Raw genomic sequence first — 24387 nt, 5'->3', positions numbered from 1 at the left:
CTTTTCATTAGCAAGGAGATACTGCCAATTTCCTTTTAAGACAAATTTTAAATAAAGGTTGATTGAAAAAGCATACATTGTATGTATAAAAATAAAACACGATTTGGAAACCTTTACAAACCTTGGAATATTGCAATTAAGACATTGCATATCTGTATTCTTAATTACAACAAGTGGAATGCCTCTGGCCGTCTCACCTGCATCACGCGATTCAATATAGCAGCAGTGCTCACTTTGAATACTACTCTAACTCGCACAAGATGTTCAGTGATACATGGTTACTCTTATTTCCCTTTTTTATGAACTAGACCAATAAACTTACAGAGATATGATGGTTATTCAACAAAAAACCCCAACATGGCCAAAGTTCATTGACCTTACATGACCTTTGACCTTGATCATGTAACCTGAAACTCGAACAGGATGTTCAGTGATACTTGATTACTCTTATGTACAAGTTTCATGAATCAGATCCATAAACTTTCAAAGTTATGATGGTAATTCAACAGATACACCCAATTCGGCCAAAGTTCATTGACCTTTGATGTTGGTCATGTGACCTGAAACGCGCACAGGATGTTCAGTGATACTTGATTACTCTAATGTCCAAGTTTAATGAACTAGACCAATAAACTTTCAAAGTTATGATGGTAATTCAAAAGATACCCCCGATTCGGCCAAAGTTCATTGACCCTAAATGACCTTTGACCTTAATCATGAGACCTGAAACTTGCACAAAATTTTCAGTGATGCTTGATTACTATTATGTCCAAGTTTAATGAACTAGACCAATAAACTTTCAAAGTTATGATGGGAATTCAACAGATATCCCCAATTCGGCCAAAGTTCATTGACCCTAAATGACCTTTGACCTTGGTCATGTGACGTGAAACTCATGCAGGATGTTCAGTGATACTTGATTAACCTTATGTCCAAGTTTCATGAACTAGGTCCATATATTTTCTAAGTTATGATGACATTTCAAAAACTTAACCTCAGGTTAAGATTTCGATGTTGATTCCTCCAACATGGTCTAAGTTCATTGACCCTAAATGACCTTTGACCTTGGTCATGTGACATGAAATTCTAATAGGATGTTCAGTAATACTTGATTAACCTTATGGCCAAGTTTTATTAACTAGGTCCATATATTTTCTAAGTTATGACGTCATTTCAAAAACTTAACCTCAGGTTAAGATTTGATGTTGACGCCGCCGCCGCCGTGGGAAAAGCGGCGCCTATAGTCTCACTTTGCTTCGCAGGTGAGACAAAAATGCATGTTATCACAAAGTATTGACTGTTGATATCTACTGATCTTAAGGTCACAAGTCATAAATTCTGCTTTTCGTATACAGCCTAACATCCACTACATTTTCACACACATGATCCTTAAACATTACGTGCAATCCGGACTTCATTCTCGGTCATGTGGGGAACCACTTTGAGCAGTTCCTTGATACCGTCTTTCACGGTGATAGTGGGTTTGAAGCCAAGCTTGCGCAGTTTTGCATAGGATACCTCATAGTCCCTCTTGTCTTTGTCCTCTCCGTTGTTGGAAGTGGTGATCTTGCACTCTGGGACAAGATCTTGAATGGTATCAGCCACATCCCTCTTGGTCATGTTCATGGATTCATGGCCAACGTTGTACGCCTGGCCACTCATGGTTTTATAGTTGTCCATGGCAATAAGGAATGCCCTAGCAGCATCCCTGACATGCAGGAAGGTCCTTCGGAAGCTACCCTGGTAGAGGTCAAAGTGCTTCAAGGTTACAGCCTTGTGGGTCAAGTCGTTGATCAGGAGGTCAAGACGTAACCTTGGAGATATGCCAAATACAGTAGCCAGCCGAAGTCCAACACCACCAACAGATCTGGTCAGCTCTTCTCCTTTGGCCTTGGTGCTTCCATAGAGGGTTAAAGGACTGATGGGCGTTTCTTCAGTGCAAGTGCCATCAACCGCTCCATAGCAGGAGCCTGTGGATGCGTAAATAAGCTGTTGGTCCCGTCTGAGGTTCTTGATGATGTTGGCTGTACCATCTTCATTAACTTCCTTGGCTTCATCAGGGTCCTTCTCGCAGGCTGGGTACCCAACAATGGCAGCTAGATGGATGACAACGTTGCAGTCTTCCATCTCCCTGGCCAGTTTGTCATTGTCTCGGATGTCTCCACGCACCACTGTGAGCTTAGGTGACCCTACAATAGGTAGGATAGACTGGACACCCCAGCTAAGACGATCATAGATCTTGACTTCATGGCCACGAGCTAGAAGCATAGGTACAATGGTAGTTCCTAGGTAGCCCGCACCTCCGGTGACCATCACCTTCAGTACCTCACCGGTATTGTTGTTTGATTCTGTGATAAACTGAGAATTTCCGTTCATGATGTGATTCTGCAAAGAAAAAAAACAAAACAGAACTAAATGCCTGAATCTTGCTTCACCAATATAACTTTGGCCTCCAAAATTAGGATAATTTCGGAGGAACATAATTAAACATTTAGGAATTTCTGCATTTCAGAGCTTTTGTCTTTAAACCTCTTGAATTCTTCCTTTTGTGCATTCAAGAGTGCAAAATCATATTTCTTGCTTTCCTTTTGTGGCCTTTACACATGTTTTTGTAAAATATTGTAGAGTGGCTGAAAGTTCAAAGATACAACTCACAAAAACAGTCGTAAACAAGCAAACTTAAATCATATCAAACAGCCAGAAGCACCAAATAAAAACCTCATTCCAGAGCTCTGAACTAAATTAACAATAAAGATGTCGACAAAAATTATTGGACTGAAATCCAGACCTCACTAGGCAGTGCTTTTGCAAATCATTTATAATAGTGTCACATGATCAATTTAACCAATAGAGAAAGAGAGAATGGAAGAACCAAGGGTGAAAGGTGAAGCAAAGAGGATGAGATAGAATGTTATGAATGAAAAAGAATGTTCTTAGTATAAATGAGAAAAGGACGATACAATCATGTGGAGCTGCATGGAATTGGAATGGCAATGGGAATGTCTGTGATGTACAAACCAAGGAATGAGAAAAACACATGTGACAATGGCATAGAAATGGAAGGTGACGACATGTATGAAAAGCAAAGTGTAATCAACAAAACATGGCAAAGTTCAACCCTTTCAATATTCATATGTGGACTACTGAATTTTGTCAATCATATATTCATGTTTACAGGTCTGACTAGTTGAAGAAGACAACAAGCACACAAAATTTATTTTTGTCTTGTTGAAATGACTACATGTATTATGAAATTTACCACTTACAAAGAACTCTATATTGCATTACTTATTTTAGATTATTCTAAAAGGGAACTAACTCTGTAAATGAGGAAAATGGATGAGAGTCATTATTTTATCAAAATAAAGTTACTTGCTTTTGAAATATCTGAATTGATATGATGAATACATTGTCTCAAGAAGAGGCTGTTGTAGTCAAGATCATAATATTAATATTTTTCTTTTTAATTTGATGTCTCCACTGAAGAGAAACACTTGGTGTGCTCCAAAATAACCATGGACCTATTTGCTAGTAGGTCCATGAAACAACAATGGGGTGTTCAATCCTTGGGAAGCACCTAATTGACAAAGGTGAATGGGTGACCTACAAATATGAATATAGGGTTACCTGTATATTGGACATATTTAAAATCAACATTTTTAAGTTTTGCTAGAATGCTGTGTAATGAGACTCAACTTCAAAAATAAGGAATGAATTATTACCTTAATATAAAACCATTATATTGCAAAATATCAAATCTTTAATCTCAGTTGTAAAGCATCATTTAGGAGAGAGAATCATAATCATATATAGGTCAAAGTGCAGAGATCAAAAACATTTAGCAAAGAAACAAATCTGACTGAACTTAAGGGGAAAATACCAAAATTGATATTTTAGAGTTCGATATTATATATCATTAGATTGGACAAAAATCGAATTTAACAAAATATATTTCAACTGTTACAGAGAATTAGCACACGATACGAGACTAATACCTTGATATTTATAAGAACAATTTGGTCCTAAAAAAACCTTAAGAGGAAATCTTATGTTATTCTGTGGTCGCCCTTCTTCAGTTAGGTAGGGGAAGGCGAGGTAAGTTGTGACACTTCTTGCACTTTGCATGTTAGAAGTGATTATATTGTAAAAATAAGTACCTGGCCTTTAGATTTGATTCTTGGGAAGTATGTTTCACCTATATATAACTTTCTACCCCCACACTGTGACTGAAATTCATTGTAACCTTTGAAAAAAAATGTAAAATGGCTCAACTTGCCGCATCTGTAGGGTAAATTGTGCCACCTTCTGGGTAAGTTGAGCTACAAAAACTATGTAAACAATGTATGCAGGAAGAACCAGCATGTCATTTTTTTAAATTCAAAGTCTTTTTCACTTCCTAGTACATCCTTTAAAAGTAAAAGAACTTTCAGGTGAATTTGCCCCTTTCTGCCTCCATATCAATGGCTTTTAAATTTTTTAAAAATTATTATACATTACCATAAGAATTCCTATGGCTCAACTCGCCCCATGTTGGCTGGCTCAAATTACCCCAGTCCAAACTTAATGTGATATTTTCAAATCCACACATTTCTTATGCATCCATCATTTAAAAGACTACATGACAACAATGAAAATCCATACATGCACTAACAATATTGTTCTTATGTCTTTATTATATTTAAAGACGTGTGTGGGTAAAAAAACATCTAAGGGTGTGAAATCTATTTCACACTCTTTTTTACTTTTTTAGCTGAAATTTGTATTTTTCCCTCTAAAAACATACTTTTTGTTTCAAAATTTAAAAGAATGTGATGGCGTAAAGAGTTATGAAATGGGTCATCAATACATGACACCACCACGATGTCTGACTGTATCAGACTGGGAATGGTGGCTCAACTAACCCCCTATGCTCAACTTACCCTACAGATTGTATCTTTATAGTCGAGAACATTGGACATTTGATTTGAACATGAGTGCACTGGAGACTGAAGAGAGATATATTCCATTTTGAGACTGTTAGCGTTACAGTATTTTACCATTTCTTGACTAAAGCCTCATAAGTACACTTTCAAAGGAAAGAGGATGTAACAAAGTGACGGATCACAATTCCATTCATACCCATATTTGAGTTTTTGCAAAAGAAAACATTTCAATATTCATAGCTTCTCTATGGAGGGGGTGGTGTCACACACTTAAAGACAATAGCTACAATGAAAGCATTGAATTCTATGTTTGCTCTTGCTACTATTCTTGATGTTTCAATGCCTCTAAGGCTAACTTCTATTCATCAAGGACTCCACCAGTTGATGTTATGTAATAAATGAAAAGGGGAGTCCAGTAGCATATTAAAGAATCATTTGTACCACTTGGGATGTTTGTTGAGGGTGTTTGCTGACAACAGCTCAAAGACATTCCTCAAATAAATCCCAATCCTCATGACATTTTGCTTGCATATGTATTGGTTCTCATGCCCATCATCTTCTTCTAAATCACTACTATAGGCCTATGTACCTCATTCAAATATATTGTAACTGAAATAAAAGCCAAATTGATGACAAGGAGTTGCTAATTATTATCTCTAGATAACGTGTCTTGAAACACCAATATTTTTGATTTCATTCAATATTTGTGCAATCGGAAAAAAAGAAAAGGAAGAGAAGAGAAGAGGTAATATCCTGAGGAAACAAATTGGAAAGCCGTCCTGCCTAGTATATTTTATATAGCCACAGATACCAAAGGGTATCATCTTTTTAGTTGATCAGTTTTATTTCTTACTTAATCTGGAAAACTGTATATACCACAGTATTACATGAAGCTGAAAATTCCCAGCATCACTACACTTCACTTTAATCTTTATTTTAATCTTTACAACTAGTATATTTCATTCCCTTCTTATCAATTTGGTGCTTCTCCTAGCTATTTGTTTTGACTGAGTTTGCTGTTTCATGATCGATTGTGAAGTGATTCCTTGAATAATCTACAAACTTGTGGCAGCAGTGGGATTTGAGCCCATGCATACATGTACAATATATAAAACAAAAAAAAAAGTGAGCAATGATATCACCATTCTTGTCATGACAAAGTTGATTTCACTGCTTAGGGAAAAAATATAATTTCATAAAAGTTAACATGTTTACAGTATTTTTTTTCATTTTGCTTGATTTTTTTTTAACTGTTCTTCTGAAAATCCAACTTGGTTTGCATTAGCTGAGTTCTGGTGCAACAAATGTATTAGGCTATAGCTTGGCTGATATGGTATTGATTGGTACACACTCTTTTAGACCGGGCAATTGATCTTAATACATGTATTGGTATTGCAGGTTAATCCCAATGTTTATTTCTGTCATATTATTTCTGACACTTCATTGAGCACTAAATGCTATTGCCACTTTGTGACTACACATATTTTTTGCAAATACTTTTCAACAACCAACATACATAGCATCTTGTCTCCACTTTTCAAACAGGGGGGGGGGGGGGCCACTTCAGGTTTTAATTAATCTGGGGCTATTGTTTAAGGCCATGGCCTTGGATCCTATGTTACAATGGTTTAATTTTTTTTTATTTACCAATACAAACTCAATACATATAAAATTACAACATAATAGATAAAATAACATTGGATGGATCGCTCTACTCAGCTGAGCCATTATAGCACAACTGTTCTGCTGAGGGGTCCAATTATATCGAATAAACAACATGAAATTCATATTACAATTTACAAAAATATATTCATTAACAAATTTGTGTAACATAATCAACATCAGTTAAAGGGAGAAAGAACAAACTAGAGTTAAAGTCTTTGGTTCTTCTCAGGGTTGGCGGATTTAAATCACGTTGATTTAAATCGTGATTTAAATTGCGATTTAAATCACCATGATTTTTTTTAAAAAATCATTGATTTAAATCACTTCCATTGAAACATGTACAAATCATGGACAAAGTATTTGTTCAATGCAGTTTTAATTCTTCAAGTCAACTGAAAAACTTTGAATTAACTTTATATCAATAAAAGATCAACAAAGTCTTCATATCTACTTAAAACAAATTAAAATCAAATTAATAAAATCAGGTAATTCCTTAAAAACTACAGATGTATGTTGTCAATAGGTACTCATTTTTTGTAAATTATGTCGAGTTTTCTTCTGAAATTTTACATTCTTTGTCAGTTATTATTAGTCAATTTCTTTCTTAACGTAAAGTTTTCACATAATCCAAAGACTTTTCAGAGAGCAGTTTGTAAAAAAAAAAAAATATAATATATAAAAGTCGATGAGAAAAGGTTTGTTGGCAGTTTTCCAGTTTTGATCCTTCGCCTACACATAACTACTTCTGTCATGTAAAATAAAAAATGATACCTGCATGTAATCAACATATTTAACATGCCTCTTATTTCGTATTGTTACATTTATCATACATTTGATGTTTTGAATAACATAATTATAAAAATCACATTAACATTCTGTAGTACAGTCATAATTTGACTGTTGAGAAAAGCTTTCTCTTATAAACCTTTTAAGTCACTGCAGCCCATTTTATGTTCAGTGCTACAAATAATGGAAGTTTTGTATCTGCATGTAATAATGGAAAGAGCTCTATAACAACAATTTGCAAAACTCAGAATAAACATTTAACTCTGTATTTTAACGTTAAGATGCAGGTACTTCAGTTACAATCATTGGCAGTTGTAAGCTGTGTCTCATTTAAAATAAAATACTTCTTTTTGTAATACATATGTTGTAATTTAAGCAGTTTTGCAGTTTTTATCCTTTAAGTTAAAAGTAAGTAGATTTTTTTTCATACTTCATGGATCAAACAGATTTTTTTGTAGAGAATATGGGAATAAAAATTGTAGATTAATGTAAAAAAATCACAGTAACAGAATGTAGTATAGTCACCCTTTGACTAAGCTATCTCCTATATTGTTCTCCAAAACTGAGAGTTTTGCATCTATATCTGTAGCAAGAGAAGAGCTTTTTATCAAAAAGATCCTTAACATATACAGTTGTAGTCTCTCTTTGACTATTGTAAAGCTGTGACTAATTGAAAAAAATCATTGATGAGAAATATTTCTCTTACAATATACATGAATACTAGTAATTGGCAAAGGGTTTGTTGGCAGTTTTGATAAGGGATTTTTTCTCTTGGATTTTTTTAAATATTTGAATGAAAAATCCCAGAGGGGAATTTTCTCTACTCACTGGGAATTCCCTATGGAATATTCCTTCATAGGCCTATGTATGATAGAATTAAGTTCAGATACATGATTCCTCAAATTTATTTTTAATTGTCCTTTTTTACTGGATTTTAATTACAAAATATGTGGTTAAGAACAATATTAGGGGTGAAATGTATAACATCAATATTGATGTCATTGTAAGAGTAAGGGGGGGGGGGATAATTACCCTTTTTTTCGAAGGAACTTTAAAAAATCAAAAAAATCAAAAAAATCTGATTTAAATAAAAAAAATCTGATTTAAATCAAATAAATCCGATTTTTTTGATTTTTTTAAAAAAATCAAAAAAATCGCCAACCCTGGTTCTTCTATATAACTCATTGTTCGTGGAATATATCTTTTTACATGTGAATTTCTGATAAAAAAGCAGACGGAATGATCACTGATCCCAGTATGTATAATACCATATGATTTAACATTTTCCACTGAATTTGATAGCATATATGATCTATTAAACCAAGTGAATTGCCGGATATTCTTGAATTTCTCGTACATGTAGTTGTATTAATCTACTTTAATGAGAAAAGATTATGAATTTGATTAAGTCGTTTTGTAGTGTTAGTTAACAGTGATCTTTTGATATCACAATTTAAGTCCTCGGTGATAATATTGAGATGCAAGCAATCAAGACATATAAGCAATTCCTCATAGTAATCAAAAATACCAATTGTACAGTTTGGAGGATGATACCAAGACATAAAAATAAACGGTCTGGCATGGTAACTATCTACCAAGATTGGAAGTGCTTCGATGTTATTCAAACAACGGTGTTCCTGAAGCTTAAATCACTCCTGATGTAAATAAAACACCACCTCCATTACGATTTCTTTTTTTATGAACTAAACGAAAGCCATTGATATGTATTTCATTATCATACACTGATGCATCCAACCATGATTCATTGATGGAAAATATATGTACTTCATTTTTAGTTGAAAATTAATTTCATAGATATGTTTCTAATTAGACTCCTAACATTCAAGTGTAAACATTTTAGACCCTTTTGCTGTAATTTCGCAAACTGTAAATCAGCATTAAATTCCAAGTTATGGTTATAAATCAATGGTACCTAGCTGACATGTAATGTTATCGTTGATTTCTGTATTTTCGATATTGAGGCAAGTATAAAAAATAAACATTTTGGACATTCCCAGTTTAATAATTCATATAAAGGATTATAATTTATAAAAGATACCCACACTGTGTAGCCATTCATGACAGTTTGTACATTTTATCCCTTTTTGATTTGTTTTAACAGGTTTACAGCTTACACAAGAAAAAAAAACAATATTTAAAGAAAGAAACAATTACAAATGCACATAAAAAATGAAAATAAATGAGAATAAATAATAAATATAATGATTGAAATACAAGAATACAGGAGAGTTGGAACACACCATCATAGAATAATCGTTTAAAAGTAGCATATTGGGTCATCAGTCTAGCCTACAGTCTGTGCCAGACCTCATGAAATAGTTAAGCCAAGAAAGTTGACAAAGTTACTTTAAGTCATTTTCACATGTGATCAACCATTTGATTTGTCTGCCTCCACTCGTTAGGAAAAGGCCAAGTATTCTGCCATCTCAAGACCATACGGTAATTGTCTTTTCACATTTTTTTGCTGGTCTTCTTAAAAAAACAGCTGTTCCATTTTTTTTTCATTTCTTGCTGCAATTACTAGAAATTTGTCTTCTGTAGCTGGCTTAGGCCTGTGATAGAAATTCATACTGTACAACCATGGAGTTTAGTAGGTCCATGGTACAACAGAGTTCACTTTCCCCAGATCGTGTTTTTTTTCTGTCAAAGTCAAAGAAATACCATGAATATAATTTTTCCTTTGTGGTACTCCCCTGGCAGTCTCACCTGCATCACATAATTCAATATAGCAGCAGTGCTGACTTTGAAAACTACTATAAAATAATTATTCACAAAAAACACCATTCATATAGTGATACAATACTATGTTCATTGACCCTAAATGATACCTTGAATGATAAATGACCTTGATCCTGAAACATTAGATTTGTCAGTGATACTATAAATCACTTTTCTTGAATGCATAAGAAATAAGGCGGAAGTTACATAACATATTAATGTTGACCTTGAGGAAACATGGTCAAGATAAAGGTCATTATCAGGAAGCCCTGTTTTCTACAAATGGATTGAGGGTGAACTTGGTGGACACATGGATATGTGTCGGCAATTTAGATGAGTGTCAATGTCAGGAAGCCATGTTGTCCCGTAAACCTCGGGAGATGCTTGGTTCAGGCATAGAGCTATGGTTCAGGTGACTATAGCATAGGGGAGCATTGATTAGTGTCTCTCTTTAAGAGTGACACTAATCACTCGAGCAAACATGTATGGTCAAGAATTTCTAACACAGACCTAAGCCAGTTCAAGAAGACGAGTTCAAAAAATTGCAAGAAATGAAAAAAAATGAAACAGCTGATTCTCCAAGAAGAGTAGAAGACCAGCAAAAAAATGTGAAAAGACAAATTACCGTATGGTCTTCAGATGGCAGACATTACGTGAAACCCCCCTTTGGACAAAGACCGCAGTTCAGAACTGCGGTGTTGTACCCCATTTTCCATTTGGATCTCTTAAAATACATTTCCAAGCCCTTATCAACCGCACTTGGCCAAGTAATCCAGGGGTAATCCCTGCTGTCTCAATTTCACCCCCACAGGCCAGTATTACCGTGTTTACACATTGACTCGGCTCGGGTGTTGAATCCGCGAGCCGGGTTGAACACTGCGAAGAAGGGATCAGAGATCGCGTTTATACGTACATATAAAAAGGCGAGTTCAACACGGCTCGCGGATCTCGAACGGAAGAAGAATTATGACGTCGCAAATTAAACGCGGGAAATTCACCGCCGGAATCGAATCTTGTCCGTGCGAACAACAACAATGCCAAAAGTGAAAGCGCGCGCAGTGACCTGGTCAAGAGAGTTCGACACGGCTTTCTGTTTACACACGAAAAAATTGCCGAGTCTGACTCGGCTCGCGGGTTGAAACCTACGATTTTGGCGGATCAAAAAAGCCGTGTTCGACACGGCTCGCAGATCACACTGATCGCGTTTACACAGCATAAAATTGCCGTGTTGAGCACGGCTCGCGTGTCGAACCCCCGAGCCGTGTCACTGTGTAAACACGGTATATATGAGCATTGAGCAAAGGACGAAAAGATAAACAAAAGCTGTGCTATTACGTAAGATTCTCTGCCTGTAGTAGGACCTTCGGAATGAAATTATTGTATTCCATATTTAATCACGTTTCAAAGGCATATTGTATTCAGTAATCCAATGTTAGTCCATTTTCAATTTCGAACGAAGAAAATCGACCTCGAAATAAGGAAAGTAAGCGAATAAAATTGACGGCATGCTTACAGGGACCGCACTGAGCGCTGCGCATGCATCCATCGTGTGTGGCCGTCTGTTGTGACTGTATATGCCGGGCTGTTGTGTAATGTTATCTTCGGACCAACGTCAAGAAACAGGTGTTTTGATACTTAAATTGCTTGCTTGAGGCAGTTACGGTTTGTCGTGCTTGGAGAAGAGAATTGATGAGAAGGGGAACTGGGGTATAGTGTTCTCAAATGGAAGTGTTTCGTCATGATACTTGGCCTCTTCCCGACGAGTGGAGGCAAACAAATCTAACCTAAGAACATAAGGTGGTTTCAGACTGCCTCGAAGTTCGTCAGTTCAAGGTATTCTCTGATCGGGAAATTTACCCCGATCAGAAAATACCAGGTATTTTGGTAATGTGAAAGCAAACTACACGTAATTTCCCCGAAAAAAATACCTTCTAAATAGTAGGTACTTGGCGAAATTACGAGAGCTTTTGCGGGGATTTTTCCAAGGTCGCAGGTATTTTGGCAATGTGAAAGCAATTTACGGGAACTTTTAGCCCAGCGTGTCATTGGGCGCGGCGGCGTGGGTGCCTGCTTATCAGACCATACTGCGCATGCTTGTAACTTCGGGAACTTATCCCGAAGGATATGTTTCGGGGCGGTGTGAATGCAGGAATAATTAATGGATATTTTTTAGCCTACAAAATTTCTTGTAATTTAAAGGGGATTCTTGTGATCGAGGTGGTTTGAAACCACCTATACCCTGTCTCATGGCTTCCTGACAATGACCCTGATATCCATGTGTCCATGAAGTTCACCCTTAATCCATTTTAATCAGCAGGAAAACATGACTTCTTGATAATCATCTTGACCACGTTTCCTCAAGGTCAATGTTAATCCGTTATGTAACTTCCGCCGGATGTTATTTCTAATGTATTTCCAGAAAAGTGATCTATACTTGCCCCTATATTCTATTATCCCTATGTCCACATTTCATAATCTGTATCCATAAACTTTGAATGTTATGACAGCAATTTAACGATTACCTCCAAAACTGCCAAAGTCCATTGACCTTAAATGACCTTTGAATTTGGTCATGTGACCTGAAACTCGCATGAGATGTTCAGTGATACTTGATTACTATTATGTCCTAGTTTTATGAACAAGAACAATACACTTTCAGAGTTCTGATGGTAATTCAACAAATACTCCCAACTTGGTCAAAGTTCATTGACCCTACATGACATTTGACCTTGTCATGTGACTTGAAACTCAGGCAGGATGTTCAGTAATACTTGATTATCCTTATGGCCAAGTTTCATGAACTAAGTCAATATACTTTCGAAGTTATGACGAAATCTAAATAAAAAAAAGTGGGGTAAAAATACAACTCCAGTCTGTCTGAGAAGTTCTTCCCTCTCCCATTCCTTTTTCCTTTCTCTCTTCAAAATTTTCTTTCGATATTCTCTCTCTCCCCCCTTCCTTTTCTCTCCTCTCTCTTCATCTCATTTCCCTTTTCCCCATTTCCCTCTCTAATGGTCTTTCCTTTTTTATTTCCCCTCTCCCTTTTCTTCATTGTTTACTTTCTCCTTTCCTCTTCCCTCTATTCCTTCTTGTTTCTCATCTTTTTTTCTCCCACATTTGCTTTGTCTTTTTCTCTTCCTCTCCTTCCTTTTCACCTCTCGTTTTTCTTCCATTTGTTGTTTTCTTTTTTCTTACTCTTCTGCTCTCCTTTTATCTCCCCTCTCCTTTTCTCATTTCCCCTTTCTTCCTTCTCCCTTCTCTCTATTCTACTTTTCTCTCTTTTTCCTTCATCAGTCCTTTCTCCTTCATTTCAGCACTCTCTCTCTCCATTTTGTTTTCATTCCCCTCTCCCTTTTTTTTCTTTATACTTTTTTTTCTCTTTTTTCTTGTTTTTCTTTCTGCCTTCCCTCCCTTCTTTTCCTTCTCCCTTTCCCTCTTTTTCCCACCTCCTTTTCTTTCCCCTCTTTTCTTTTCCTTCCTTTTAATTCTCTCTTCCCCCTCTCCCCTTCCTTAACTTTCCTTCACCTTTTTTCTTTTTCCTCTTCCATCCCCCTCCTCTTTTCTTCTTATTTTCTTTCTCCCCTTTTCTTTTATGAGCTTCTCCCTCTCTCTCCATTTTTTTTTTTTGGGGGGGGGGGGGGGGCATCCATACCATGCAAACCTTACCAGGGTAGGATATCAGTGTCTGTCTGTTGAGAAAGAGCACGAGGCTCCCAGTACAGGGTGGTTTCATTGCCTCATCGAGCAATTCCACCCCCCTTTTCTATGATCTGCCCTCTGCTGGGGCACTAAAGAATGCTTTAAAAAAATATATAAAAAATATTACCAGTAATTAGTGAGCTCTTTACTCTCTATGGAACAATTAAATGACTGTATGAAAGACAATGCCTATATACATCACATGATTGGGTAAGTGTACATGTATGAAATCTTACTATTCAGAAAATAAACTGTGGATTCTGAAGGTTAGATACATGCCATGCATACTTGCACATTGATTGTTTAGTTGTTCCAATGTAGCAATAAAAGAAAATGTAATGTTGTTCATTTAAGAATGATGAAGGTAAAAAAAAATAAATTCATGATTTGCTAGTACAGTATGAAATTTTCATTGTTTCACATGTCTGACCTCAAGGGAATGGAAGCATATGAACAAAGGCAGACAATGAACAGAACAACTCTATTCATGCATTGTGTAAGATACACAACACATGAAAGGAAGTTTTGTTATTGCTTCATTTTTTTGCAGTTATGAAACATATGAAATTGGGTTAGAATTGTCAAATGACTAACGGGGTCGTGTGGTCTAGTGGGTAGAGCATTCAACTAATAATTGCAAGGTTGTGAGTTTACATCCTCACTCTGTAATTGTCTAAACTTTGATAACAAAGCCTAAGAGTAATATCTGTCGTCTATAAGATCAGCCACTTTGACTGATTAAACTAGACATTTAGTGTGTCCAGGGTAATTGGTTATATACAAGTTTGTTGTTAACCAGCAAAAACTGTCCTGCCGAGTTCCTACAGGAGTTACCATAAAGGCATAAACAGAAACAGAAACTTTTAGAGCATATTTTAAAAGAACTACAGGTAATAAATAATAGTACATTTCTTAAATACGCATAACACCTACAGGTCTCTATGCGCGAGTGACTAAATCAAACATTCTGAAAAGGTGGGTTTTTAATTGAACTTTGAATTTCTCAATCTGGGTAATATTTCTTAATGTCGATGGAAGAGAATTCCATTGTGCTGGTGCAGCTTTCTGGAAAGCCCGATCCCCATATGATTTGGTCTTGACAGTAATTTCAGAGAGAAGATTTTGTGAGCCAGAACAGAGATTACGCTTAGGTTTATGAATCTGGACAAGTTCTTGAAGATAAGCAGGGGCAACACCATGAATACATTTGAATGTTAATATGAGAAGTTTACATGTATATTTGATCCTTGATCGAATGGGTAGCCAATGAAGGTCAGATAAGATAGGGGAGATGTGTTCAAATTTTCCTTTTCGAGATATAAGTCTTGCAGCAGAATTTTGGATATGTTGTAATTTATCGAGAAGCTATTCCTGTATTCCGAATAGTTAACTATTATTATCTAAGTGACTTAAGATGAAGGCATGTACTAATTTTTCTGTTGTTTTCCTATCAAGATATTTTCTCATTTTCCCAATTTTGTGTAACCCAATTGCAGCAGCCCTACAATTATTGTTAACATGGGACTTCATTCCTAATTCATTCTCGACAATTACCCCTAGATCCCGTGCCTTGGAGACTGGCTGAATAATAGAACCAGCAACATTTAGAGTTGAGACATTATCTGAGTTTCTGTGACGCGATGTTATACTTGTGCATGTTAGGTACAATTGAAATGAAAAGTAAAGTTGTTTATATCGAATCTTTTCCTACATTTTTCCAAGTAGACTAGGGCTCTAGTCTGCAATATACCAAAATGAATTAAGGAGGCCATTTTATTCATTTACAAAAATGTAAGTTTATCACAATTTACGATTGACTTAATGCACAAGCAAAACAGGTGACCCTTTCTTTTGCTAAATGTTATATTCATATACGTAGTTAACTCAGTATCGTAGAACATCCAGCTTTATGGAACACTCACCAGGGCCCTGTTTCATAAAACTTCTTATAACAAATTCACAATATCAGTTAAAAGTTACTGAAATCCTTCGATCTGATTGGCTGATAGGCCTATGAAGATTTCGCTGCTTCGCAGTTGTTAAATTATAAACAAGTCTTGATGAAATGTGATCCTGGCCAGTTAATTGATCTGCCCAAGTAGTCTAGGGCTCTAGTCTTAGGCTATTTTCTATCTTTTTACTTCACAATCATAAATTAAAAAAATTGTTAGATTTTATGTCACAGGGCCCAGTTAGGAAAATCATGACGGATGTAACTAAACACTTACATCGATTATACTGGTTATTTCCTTTAAAGGACAAGTCCACCCCAACAAAAAGTTGATTTGAATAAAAAGAGAAAAATCCAACAAGCATAACACTGAAAATTTCATCAAAATCGGATGTAAAATAAGAAAGTTATGACAGTTTAAAGTTTTGCTAAATTTCACAAAACAGTTAATAACTGTTTTGTGAAATTTAGCGAATTGCTTAATACTATATGGTTCAGTCAAGTTGGTCCTTATTGTCCAATCTATAAAAAATGAAATATTGTATAATTTAAACAATAAAAACAAAAAGAAAAGTGAGTGATGAACATCATCGACTGACTTACCAAGTTGTGCATATCACTGTTTTGTGAAAAATAAGCGAAACTTCAAAATGTCATAACTTTCTTATTTTACATCTGATTTTGATAAAATGTTCAGCATTATGCTAGTTTGATTTTTCTCTATTTATTCAAATCAATATTTTCCTGGGGTGGACTTGACCTTTAATATACACTTGTCCACAGAAAGGCTTACCATGAATGAATTGCATGGACATATATGAACAGAAACAGTTGTTTCTATCATGTGGACTCTACACAAGATAAACAACTGTTAAAAATATGAGCAGTTGTTTATCTTGTGAAGACACCACACAATAGAATTGTCAAATGATAACCATGAATGAGCTGCATGGACATATACATGTATATATGAACTTCAATCATATATGTTCATGCGGCTCATTCATGCTAAGCATTTGACAATTCTCACAGTAGGCTAAATAATAAGAAATGCATTCAAACTTCAAAGGAGACAATGCAACTACACCTATATCTCCCCAATTGTTCATTGAATCAAGAGCTATTTCACCATCTCACGGTCTAGAAAAGGCTTCCTAATTGAGTTTGGATACCAAGCTATATTATTGACAACCCCCACACCTCCCATCCCCACCCCAGCTCGATGGACAAATCCATCAAAGGATTCTCTAGCTGGGAGAATGGTTAGGCAGGAGTTGTGCCACCAGGATATTCTGACAGGATGGGGGGGGGGGTTGGGAAACAAACTATGGTACCAAAATGTGACCTAATTTTTTTCTCATTCAAGAGGTATGATAGAGTTACAGACTTTTGCAAGTTTCAAAATATGATTTTTTTTCTTCCCTTTTTCCCCTCCTATTACTATTATCATTATTCATTCCTATTTCACTACATAAACAAATGAAATGTGTTAGTTATCCCCTGCCCCCATAGTGCTGCAGAGATTTACCCTGTTGATATAGAATTATTCTTCCAGAGTTTAACTATATTTTATCAGGTGTTGTTCCCAGCCCCATGACACATATTTTCTTTTTTAATGCCGTTGCTTTTAATTTACATGTTCATGCATGCATACCCCCCCCTCCCTTATAAAGGTTGAGTAACCAAATTTATAATCCAGGGAGGGGGGGAAAAGTCTGAAGAGTGGCAGGGGTGGGGTGATAAATGATATTTCTTACCAAGAATAGGCTAAATTTGCAAAATAAATTGGAGCAGTTGTCTGGGTTCCCAGCGCTAAAAAAATCTGGAGTTGGCTGCTGAATAGCCATTAGGCATTGGATGGAGAGATGTGGGTTTTTTTTAATGTAAACAAGCCCCCCCCCCCCTTCACCAAAAAAAAATGTGGATGTGAGATAGTTCTCCAAGGTAACCAACCAGCCATCTCCCCTCACCCCGTTTTTCCTTCCCAGAATTAACCATATCATTCCACCATTTCCATGAGTTATCAATGCAATAATCATACCTGGCTGCTGGCAAGTATCGAGTATTGCGAGCATGGATGCCTCCAAAGGATACCTCTATTGGATACTTACCGTAGATCTTTTTGGATGCTCACAATGACGTTTAGCGAGGGGAGTAGGCAATTCTGCTCCGAGCATGCTAGCACTGGTAGAGCCTGAACCCTTTCCTTGCCACTCATTTGAAACTGAACATTGAATTTTTTCACGAGCATGGTTTGAGAATGAAAATAGGTGTTTTCCGTCCTTACAGTTACATCGACAAGTAGGGCAGATCATAATATGCTTTCGTAGACCAGATTGGTCCATTTCAGGTGATGCGGATGCGGAAGAGCCATTCGGAGAGCCATTGATAACGACAACTTCACTCGCCATTGAGCCAGAGATACGGCACTCACTCTCAGCTCCCACTTGACTTAGCATTGCTGTCAGTGTCAGAGTAAAGTCTCAGAGAAAACGATTTTTTTAGACAAGGCTCTCCCTCTCAATGTTGCACCTCGACTCCTCAGCGAATCATACAAGTGCAAATTATAGTTATGAGGATAAATGTATACGGTGCAGTCATCCTCGGTCTTTGTCAACAAAAGCTCCATTCATGCGTGTGGTGATGCAGCACATTATTATTATGGAAGATGGAATGGTATTCAGCAAGTTGCGCAGCATGCAGGCGCATGGAGCTGAGTTCAGTTCACGGATATGTTCAGTGATTATTTTCAACACGTGTCGCTGGTATTTAGTCTTCATACCAGACTGGTACTATCTTTCAATAGACCAGTTCGTTGTTACTTCATGGACAATTTTGTTTCAAATGACCTTTTATTTCTTTTATTATGATAGGAATATTTCAAAACAAGATTACGTAAGGATGCCTTACATAGCAGGATGAAGAAATTGAATATACCAGACGACTAGAATTAGATTAGCACATCAATGAACACAACAACTTTAGACTAAAATAATGTATAGGTAACTGTGAACTCCTTGGAAATACCAGTTCGTGGAGTCTGTGGACGCATGCATGCATGGTTGTTTTTGTGGATGTAAATGAAAAAAATCAAAAGACTACATGAATAATCAAGGCATAAATTTGAATACACGCTGTCACAGGCAACGATAAATAAATAACACGTGTGGTTGACTGTGATGAAATGAACAATCATCTTGCAAACATTGGTAAAATGATAGCAAATAGTTTTCCTGAAAAAAAATTGAATAGGAACATTCTGAATGTGTTTATTCTTTTCATTTTAAAAATGTTGAGATAAACAAAATTTTAAAACAGCTTACTCGCCTTGACAAAAGAAGTAAGATGGAGCTGTTAGGCCTATATACGATACAAAATTATTAAATATCGCAGCACAATTAGCGTACCCACGGGGGGAGCAGAGGGGGCAGACTGCCCCCCCCCCTGACGAGTCACAACCCACGCAAGGGACGTATCCCTGCCCTCCCCCCCCCCCCCGACGAGTCACAACTGATCCCTGGCCCGCTTCTTTGAACTTGAAGACCTTTTATTTTTTATTTTTTTCATTTTTTTTATTTTGCTTGTCAAATTTTTTTGTGTTACAAAATCCTTTATTTGTGGTTGAAGACCCTTTTTTTTGCTTGTCAAATTTTTTGGTGGACGAATTGCCCCCCCCCCCCCCCTGTGGAAGATCCTAGGTACGCCATTGCGCAGCACCATTGATTCTCTAAAGTACTCTAATCTACAATACTAAAATTATCTCCTGACGAAATACCCGACGACCGGAAAATAGCACGAACAACCCCGGCAATTGGGTTCAAAGAAAGATGAAAATAATTACAGGCTTATTTCTGTTGTTAGCCAAGTTGCTAAGATCATTGAAAAAAGAGGTTCAATCCCAACTACTGAATATCAGCCTTTTTTACCAGTTGTCTACATCAACTACATGCATCGCATCGATTATGATTTACTGGTTTATAATGAGAGAAGTATGGAATACGCAATCAACTTCAATGGTTTGAGAGTTATATTTCTAATTGCTGAAATCCCTTACAATATAATCATAGACAACACTCCTCTGAAAAGAAAAAAGATACAAAATGTTTAGGTGTTACAATAGATGAAAATCTAAATTGGAACGAAGACATTTGTTGCATATCTATACAGGTATCTCGAGAAACGTATAGGTGTACTTGACAAAACGAAAAACATTATTCCACACTATACCCTAATTGTTACACTATACAATTATTCATTATTTTTATTGTACTGTATTGCAATATAGTTTTGGCAACATGTGCAAAAACTAAAATTAATGCAATATATTTATTAAAGAAAAAAGCTATTCGAATTTGTACTGATTCCCTGATTCGCAGTATTTAGCACACACAAACCCATTATTCCATAAACTACAGACTCTAACAGTATTTGACATGAATTCACTTTAAAGCTTACTACTGATGTTCAAGTAGGTAAACAACATGTTTCCATCTTCATTCCACAATTTTTATACAATGAACACATCTATTCATTCATACCTTACTCGGAACTCTTCAAATTCCACTTAACCCCAAACACCGAGATCCATAAGACACCACGGTCCCGATTTATGGAACTCTCTAGATGTATCAAAAGTGTTCGTCTCTTTTCTCATTCAAGGCAAATGTTAAATCCATGTTATTATCAGAATATTTAAAGTAAGTTTTCTGTGTCAGTATTTCAGTTAATCATTAAATCACTTTTCCTGTGATTTGATCATCACCAAATATTCTCCCATGCAGGCGCGGATCCATGGGGGGGGCCGAGGGGGCCTTGGCCCCCCCCCCCCCTTCGGCTAAAAAAAAGAGAGAGGGAAAGAAGAGAAAAAGAGGGGAAGAGGGGAAAGAAAAGAAAAAAGAAGAAAGGAAGAAGGGAAGAAAAAAGAGAGGAAAAGGGGGGAAAGAAAAAGGGAAAAGAGAGAGGGGAGAGGAGGAAAAGAAGAGGGGGAAGGAAGAAGAGGGAAAAAAGAGAGAGGAAAGGGGGAAAGAAAAGGAGAAAAGGGAAGAGGGGGAAGGAAGGGAAGGAAAAGAGAGAGGAAAAGGGGAAAGAAAGAGAAGGAAAAAGAGAGGGAAAGGAAAAGGAGAAAAAAAAAGAGAAAGAGGGGAAGAGGGGAAAGGAAGAGAAGAAAAAGAGAAAAGAAAAGGAGGAAGAGAAGAAAAGAAAGGGGAGGGAGAGAGAGGAAAGAAGAGAAGAAAAAAGAGAGGGGAAAGAAAAGAAGAGGAGAAAAGAGGGGAAAGAAAGAGGAAAAGGGGGAAGGAAGAGAAGAAAAAGGGAGGGGGAGGGAGAAGAAAAAAGAGGAAGAGGGGAAAAGGAAAGAGAGAGGAAGAGGGGAAAAGGAAAAGGAGAAAAAAGGAAAGAGAGGAAGAGGGAAGAAAGAAGAGGAAAAAAGAGAGAGAAGGGGGAAGAAAAGGGGAAAGGAAGAGGGGAAAGAAAAGAAAAAAAGGGGGAAAGAAGAGGGGAAAGAAAGAGGAAGAGGGGGAAGGAAGAGAAGAAAAGGGAGGGGAGGGGGAGAAAAAAAGAGGAAGAGGGGGGGGGGGGGAGAGGAAGAGGGGAAAAGGAGAAAAAAGAAGAAAGAGGAAGATGGAAGAAAGAAGAGAAGAAAAAAAGAGAGAAAGGGGAAAGAAGAGAAGAAAGGGGAGAGGAAGAGGGGAAGGACGAGAAGAAAAAAAGAGGAAGAGGAGGAAAGAAAATGATGTTCGAACCAAAAGGGCGCTGAAATGATGTTCGAAGGAATGTCAAAATGCTGTTCAAACTGGGGGCAGAATTGATGGTCGACGTAGGGTCGCCAAATTGATGTTGGAACTAGGGGGCGCCAAATTGATACTCGAGCGAGGGGGCGAAATGGTATTCGAACTAGGGGCGCCAAATTGATGTTGGACCTACATGTAGGGGCGCCAAATTGATACTCGAGCTAGGGCGCCGAAATGATGTTCGAACTGGGGGCCGAATTTATGTTCGAACGGGGGGGGGGGGGCCGAATTGATGATCGACCTACATATAGGGGCGCCAAATTGATGTTGGACCTACATGTAGGGGCGCCGAATTGATATTCGAACTAGGGGCGCCAAATTGATGTTGGACCTACATGTAGGGGCGCCGAAGTGATATTCGAACTTGGAGGGCGCCGAAATGATGTTCGAAGAGATGTTAAAATGATGTTAGAACTGGGGGCGCCAAATTAATACTCGAACTGGGGAGGGGGGCCGAATCGATGTTCGAGCAAGGGGGGCGCCAATTGATACTCAAATTAGGGGGCGCCGAATTAATGTTCGAACTAGGGGGGCGCAAAATTGATACTCGATCTAGGGGGGGGGGCGATTCGAACTAGGGAAGGCAAATTGAGTTCGAAGGGATGCCAAAATGATGTTCCAACTGGGGGCCGAATTTATGTTCGAAGGGGGGGGGGGCGAATTGATGATCGACCTACATGTAGGGGCGCCAAATTAATGTTGGACCTACATGTAGGGGCGCCGAATTGATATTCGAACTAGGAGGGCGCCGAAATGATACTCGAACTAGGGAGGGAGGCCGAATCGAGGTTCGAGGTAGGGGGCGCCAAATTGATACTCAAACTAGGGGGCGCCGAATTGATGTTCAAACTAGGGGGGGGGGGCGCAAAATTGATACTCGAACTAGGGGGGCGAAATGATATTCTAACTAGGGAAGGCAAATTGAGTTCGAAGGTATGCCAAAATGATGTTCGAACTGGGGGCCGAATTGATGTTCGAACGGGGGGGGGGGCAAATTGATGATTGACCTACATGTAGGGGCGCCGAACTGATATTCGAACTAGGAGGGCGCCGAAATGATGTTCGAAGTGGGGGCACCAAATTGATACTCGAACTAGGGAGGGGGGCCGAATCGATATTCGAGGTAGGGGGCGTCAAATTGATGCTCAAACTAGGGGGCGCCGAATTGATGTTCAAACTAGGGGGCGCAAAATTGATACTCGAGCTAGGGGGGCGAAATGATATTCGAACTAGGGAAGGCAAATCGAGTTCGAAGGGATGCCAAAATGATGTTCGAACTGGGGGCCGAATCGATGTTCGAACGGGGGGGGGGCAAATTGATGATCGACCTACATGTAGGGGCGCGAAACTGATATTCGAACTGCCGCCTTGTTGTTGGCTCATTGTCCCATATATTGAAAGTTTGAAATGCCTTGGCCTTGAGGTTTTTAGGCCTTGGGTTTCCATGCCTTGGCCTTGGCCTTGGGGATTGAAGCCTTGGTCTTGGGTATTAAAGCCTTGGCCTTGGAGGTTTCAGCCTTGACTACAACACTGATGGATATATTGATAGATATTATTTACAGAAATTTTGAAGTTTACTTGCACACACTAAGAAAAAAAGGTTCAGAATTTAACCCCGAAAGGTTGATGCAAAATCAGCACCCTATGGGTTCAAAAATTGAACCCCTGATTTGGGGTTCAAAAATTGAATCCTGCGGTTGGGGTTCATTTTTGCACCATGCGGGTTCAAAATTGCATCCCTAGGGGTTCAATTTGAAATTTAGGGGTGCAGTTTTGAACCCGTATTGTATAACAAACTACTTAAAATCCCCTTTTCATGACAGTTTATCAAAATTTTCGGCTCGCGATTTGCGCTCGCATTAATGGTTAAAAATATATCAACTAATTAATGATGCATCCTATTCATTATAAAAAGGTGCTTGAAATGTTCAGTGTTCAGGCCATAATATCATCAGATTCCGCGCCCTCATTATGCATTAATACTAAGATATCAATTTAATAATTAAATTGTCACTTTTGTTTTATCTCGCGCTTAGCAAGATGAATAGGAAGATATATACAATGTAGTCATTATATTTATATGATAACATGTCCTAAGGATGTCAAGGTCCTATGTCTCAAAATTAAAGTAATAATGAAACATATCAGCTCTTTATCAAATGCGATTTATATCCACCTTACAAGTTTCCTACAAAGTGTTTGAAATATCAGATCGGAATATCAAATATTTTAAGCTCGCGTTTCGCGCTCGCTTTTATTTTCATGATAAAAGATTGTTTAGAATGCCTAGATTCTACATGTAGGTCTTAATCTGAAACACGCCCGGGCATTTTCATTCAGTTATCCAGTTTCAGATCACAATATAAAAAAATTCTGCTCGCCCTTTGTGCTCGTATTATTAATGTAAGAAGATCCCCTTTCTCATCCCTTTCATGATTTACAAAACATGAATAGAGTATCCCGTACAAGGTTGAAATCTCGATTTTTTTTACGCTCGCGTTTCGCGCTCGCATAAATTGATTGTGAAATATGTAATGTCTTCATGGCTAAATGCAAGCAGTCCTTAAAAGGCACTTTTCGATCAGTTCAAAACGTATACAAACATTTTCTGCTCGCGCTTTCCGCTCGCATTATTAATGTAGGAAGATCCCCTTTTACTCATCTTTTTCATGATTTAGGAAAAATGAATAGTGTCCCGTTCTAGGTCTAAATCTAGAATTTTTCCGCTCGCATCAATTGTTTAGTTATATAGCTATCTTGTTCATGATTACAAAAACTGATTAAAGTTTTCCATTCTTTATGTAGAAATGTCAAAAATTTTCAGCTCGCGCTTCGC

The 24387-nt window shown here is 37.5% G+C and overlaps 1 protein-coding gene across 1 annotated transcript; it reads right to left on the bottom strand.

The window, feature by feature from the left end:
• Nucleotides 1-1273: 1273 nt before the first annotated feature.
• On the bottom strand, nt 1274-18203 carry LOC121407117 (UDP-glucose 4-epimerase-like). The gene is made up of 2 exons (XM_041598047.1): nt 17874-18203; nt 1274-2385 (listed from the first exon to the last, which is right to left on the bottom strand). Exons 1-2 carry the CDS (start codon nt 18171-18173, stop codon nt 1390-1392), a joined length of 1296 nt encoding a protein of 431 aa, XP_041453981.1. The 5' UTR covers nt 18174-18203; the 3' UTR covers nt 1274-1389.
• Between the last annotated feature and the right edge of the window lie 6184 nt (nt 18204-24387).

The sequence above is a fragment of the Lytechinus variegatus genome, chromosome 2 (genome assembly GCF_018143015.1).
Source record: "Lytechinus variegatus isolate NC3 chromosome 2, Lvar_3.0, whole genome shotgun sequence".
Taxonomy (NCBI): Eukaryota; Metazoa; Echinodermata; class Echinoidea; order Temnopleuroida; family Toxopneustidae; genus Lytechinus; species Lytechinus variegatus.
This window is presented reverse-complemented; position numbering and strand designations above follow the sequence as displayed.

Bases quoted from the DNA above. Each gene is read 5' to 3' on its own strand.
- LOC121407117 (XM_041598047.1), bottom strand. From the start codon at position 18,173: ATGGCGAGTGAAGTTGTCGTTATCAATGGCTCTCCGAATGGCTCTTCC. The intron at 2,386-17,873 runs GTAAGTATCCAA...TTTTCTTTGCAG, and splicing joins AGCATCCAAAAAGATCTACG to AATCACATCATGAACGGAAA.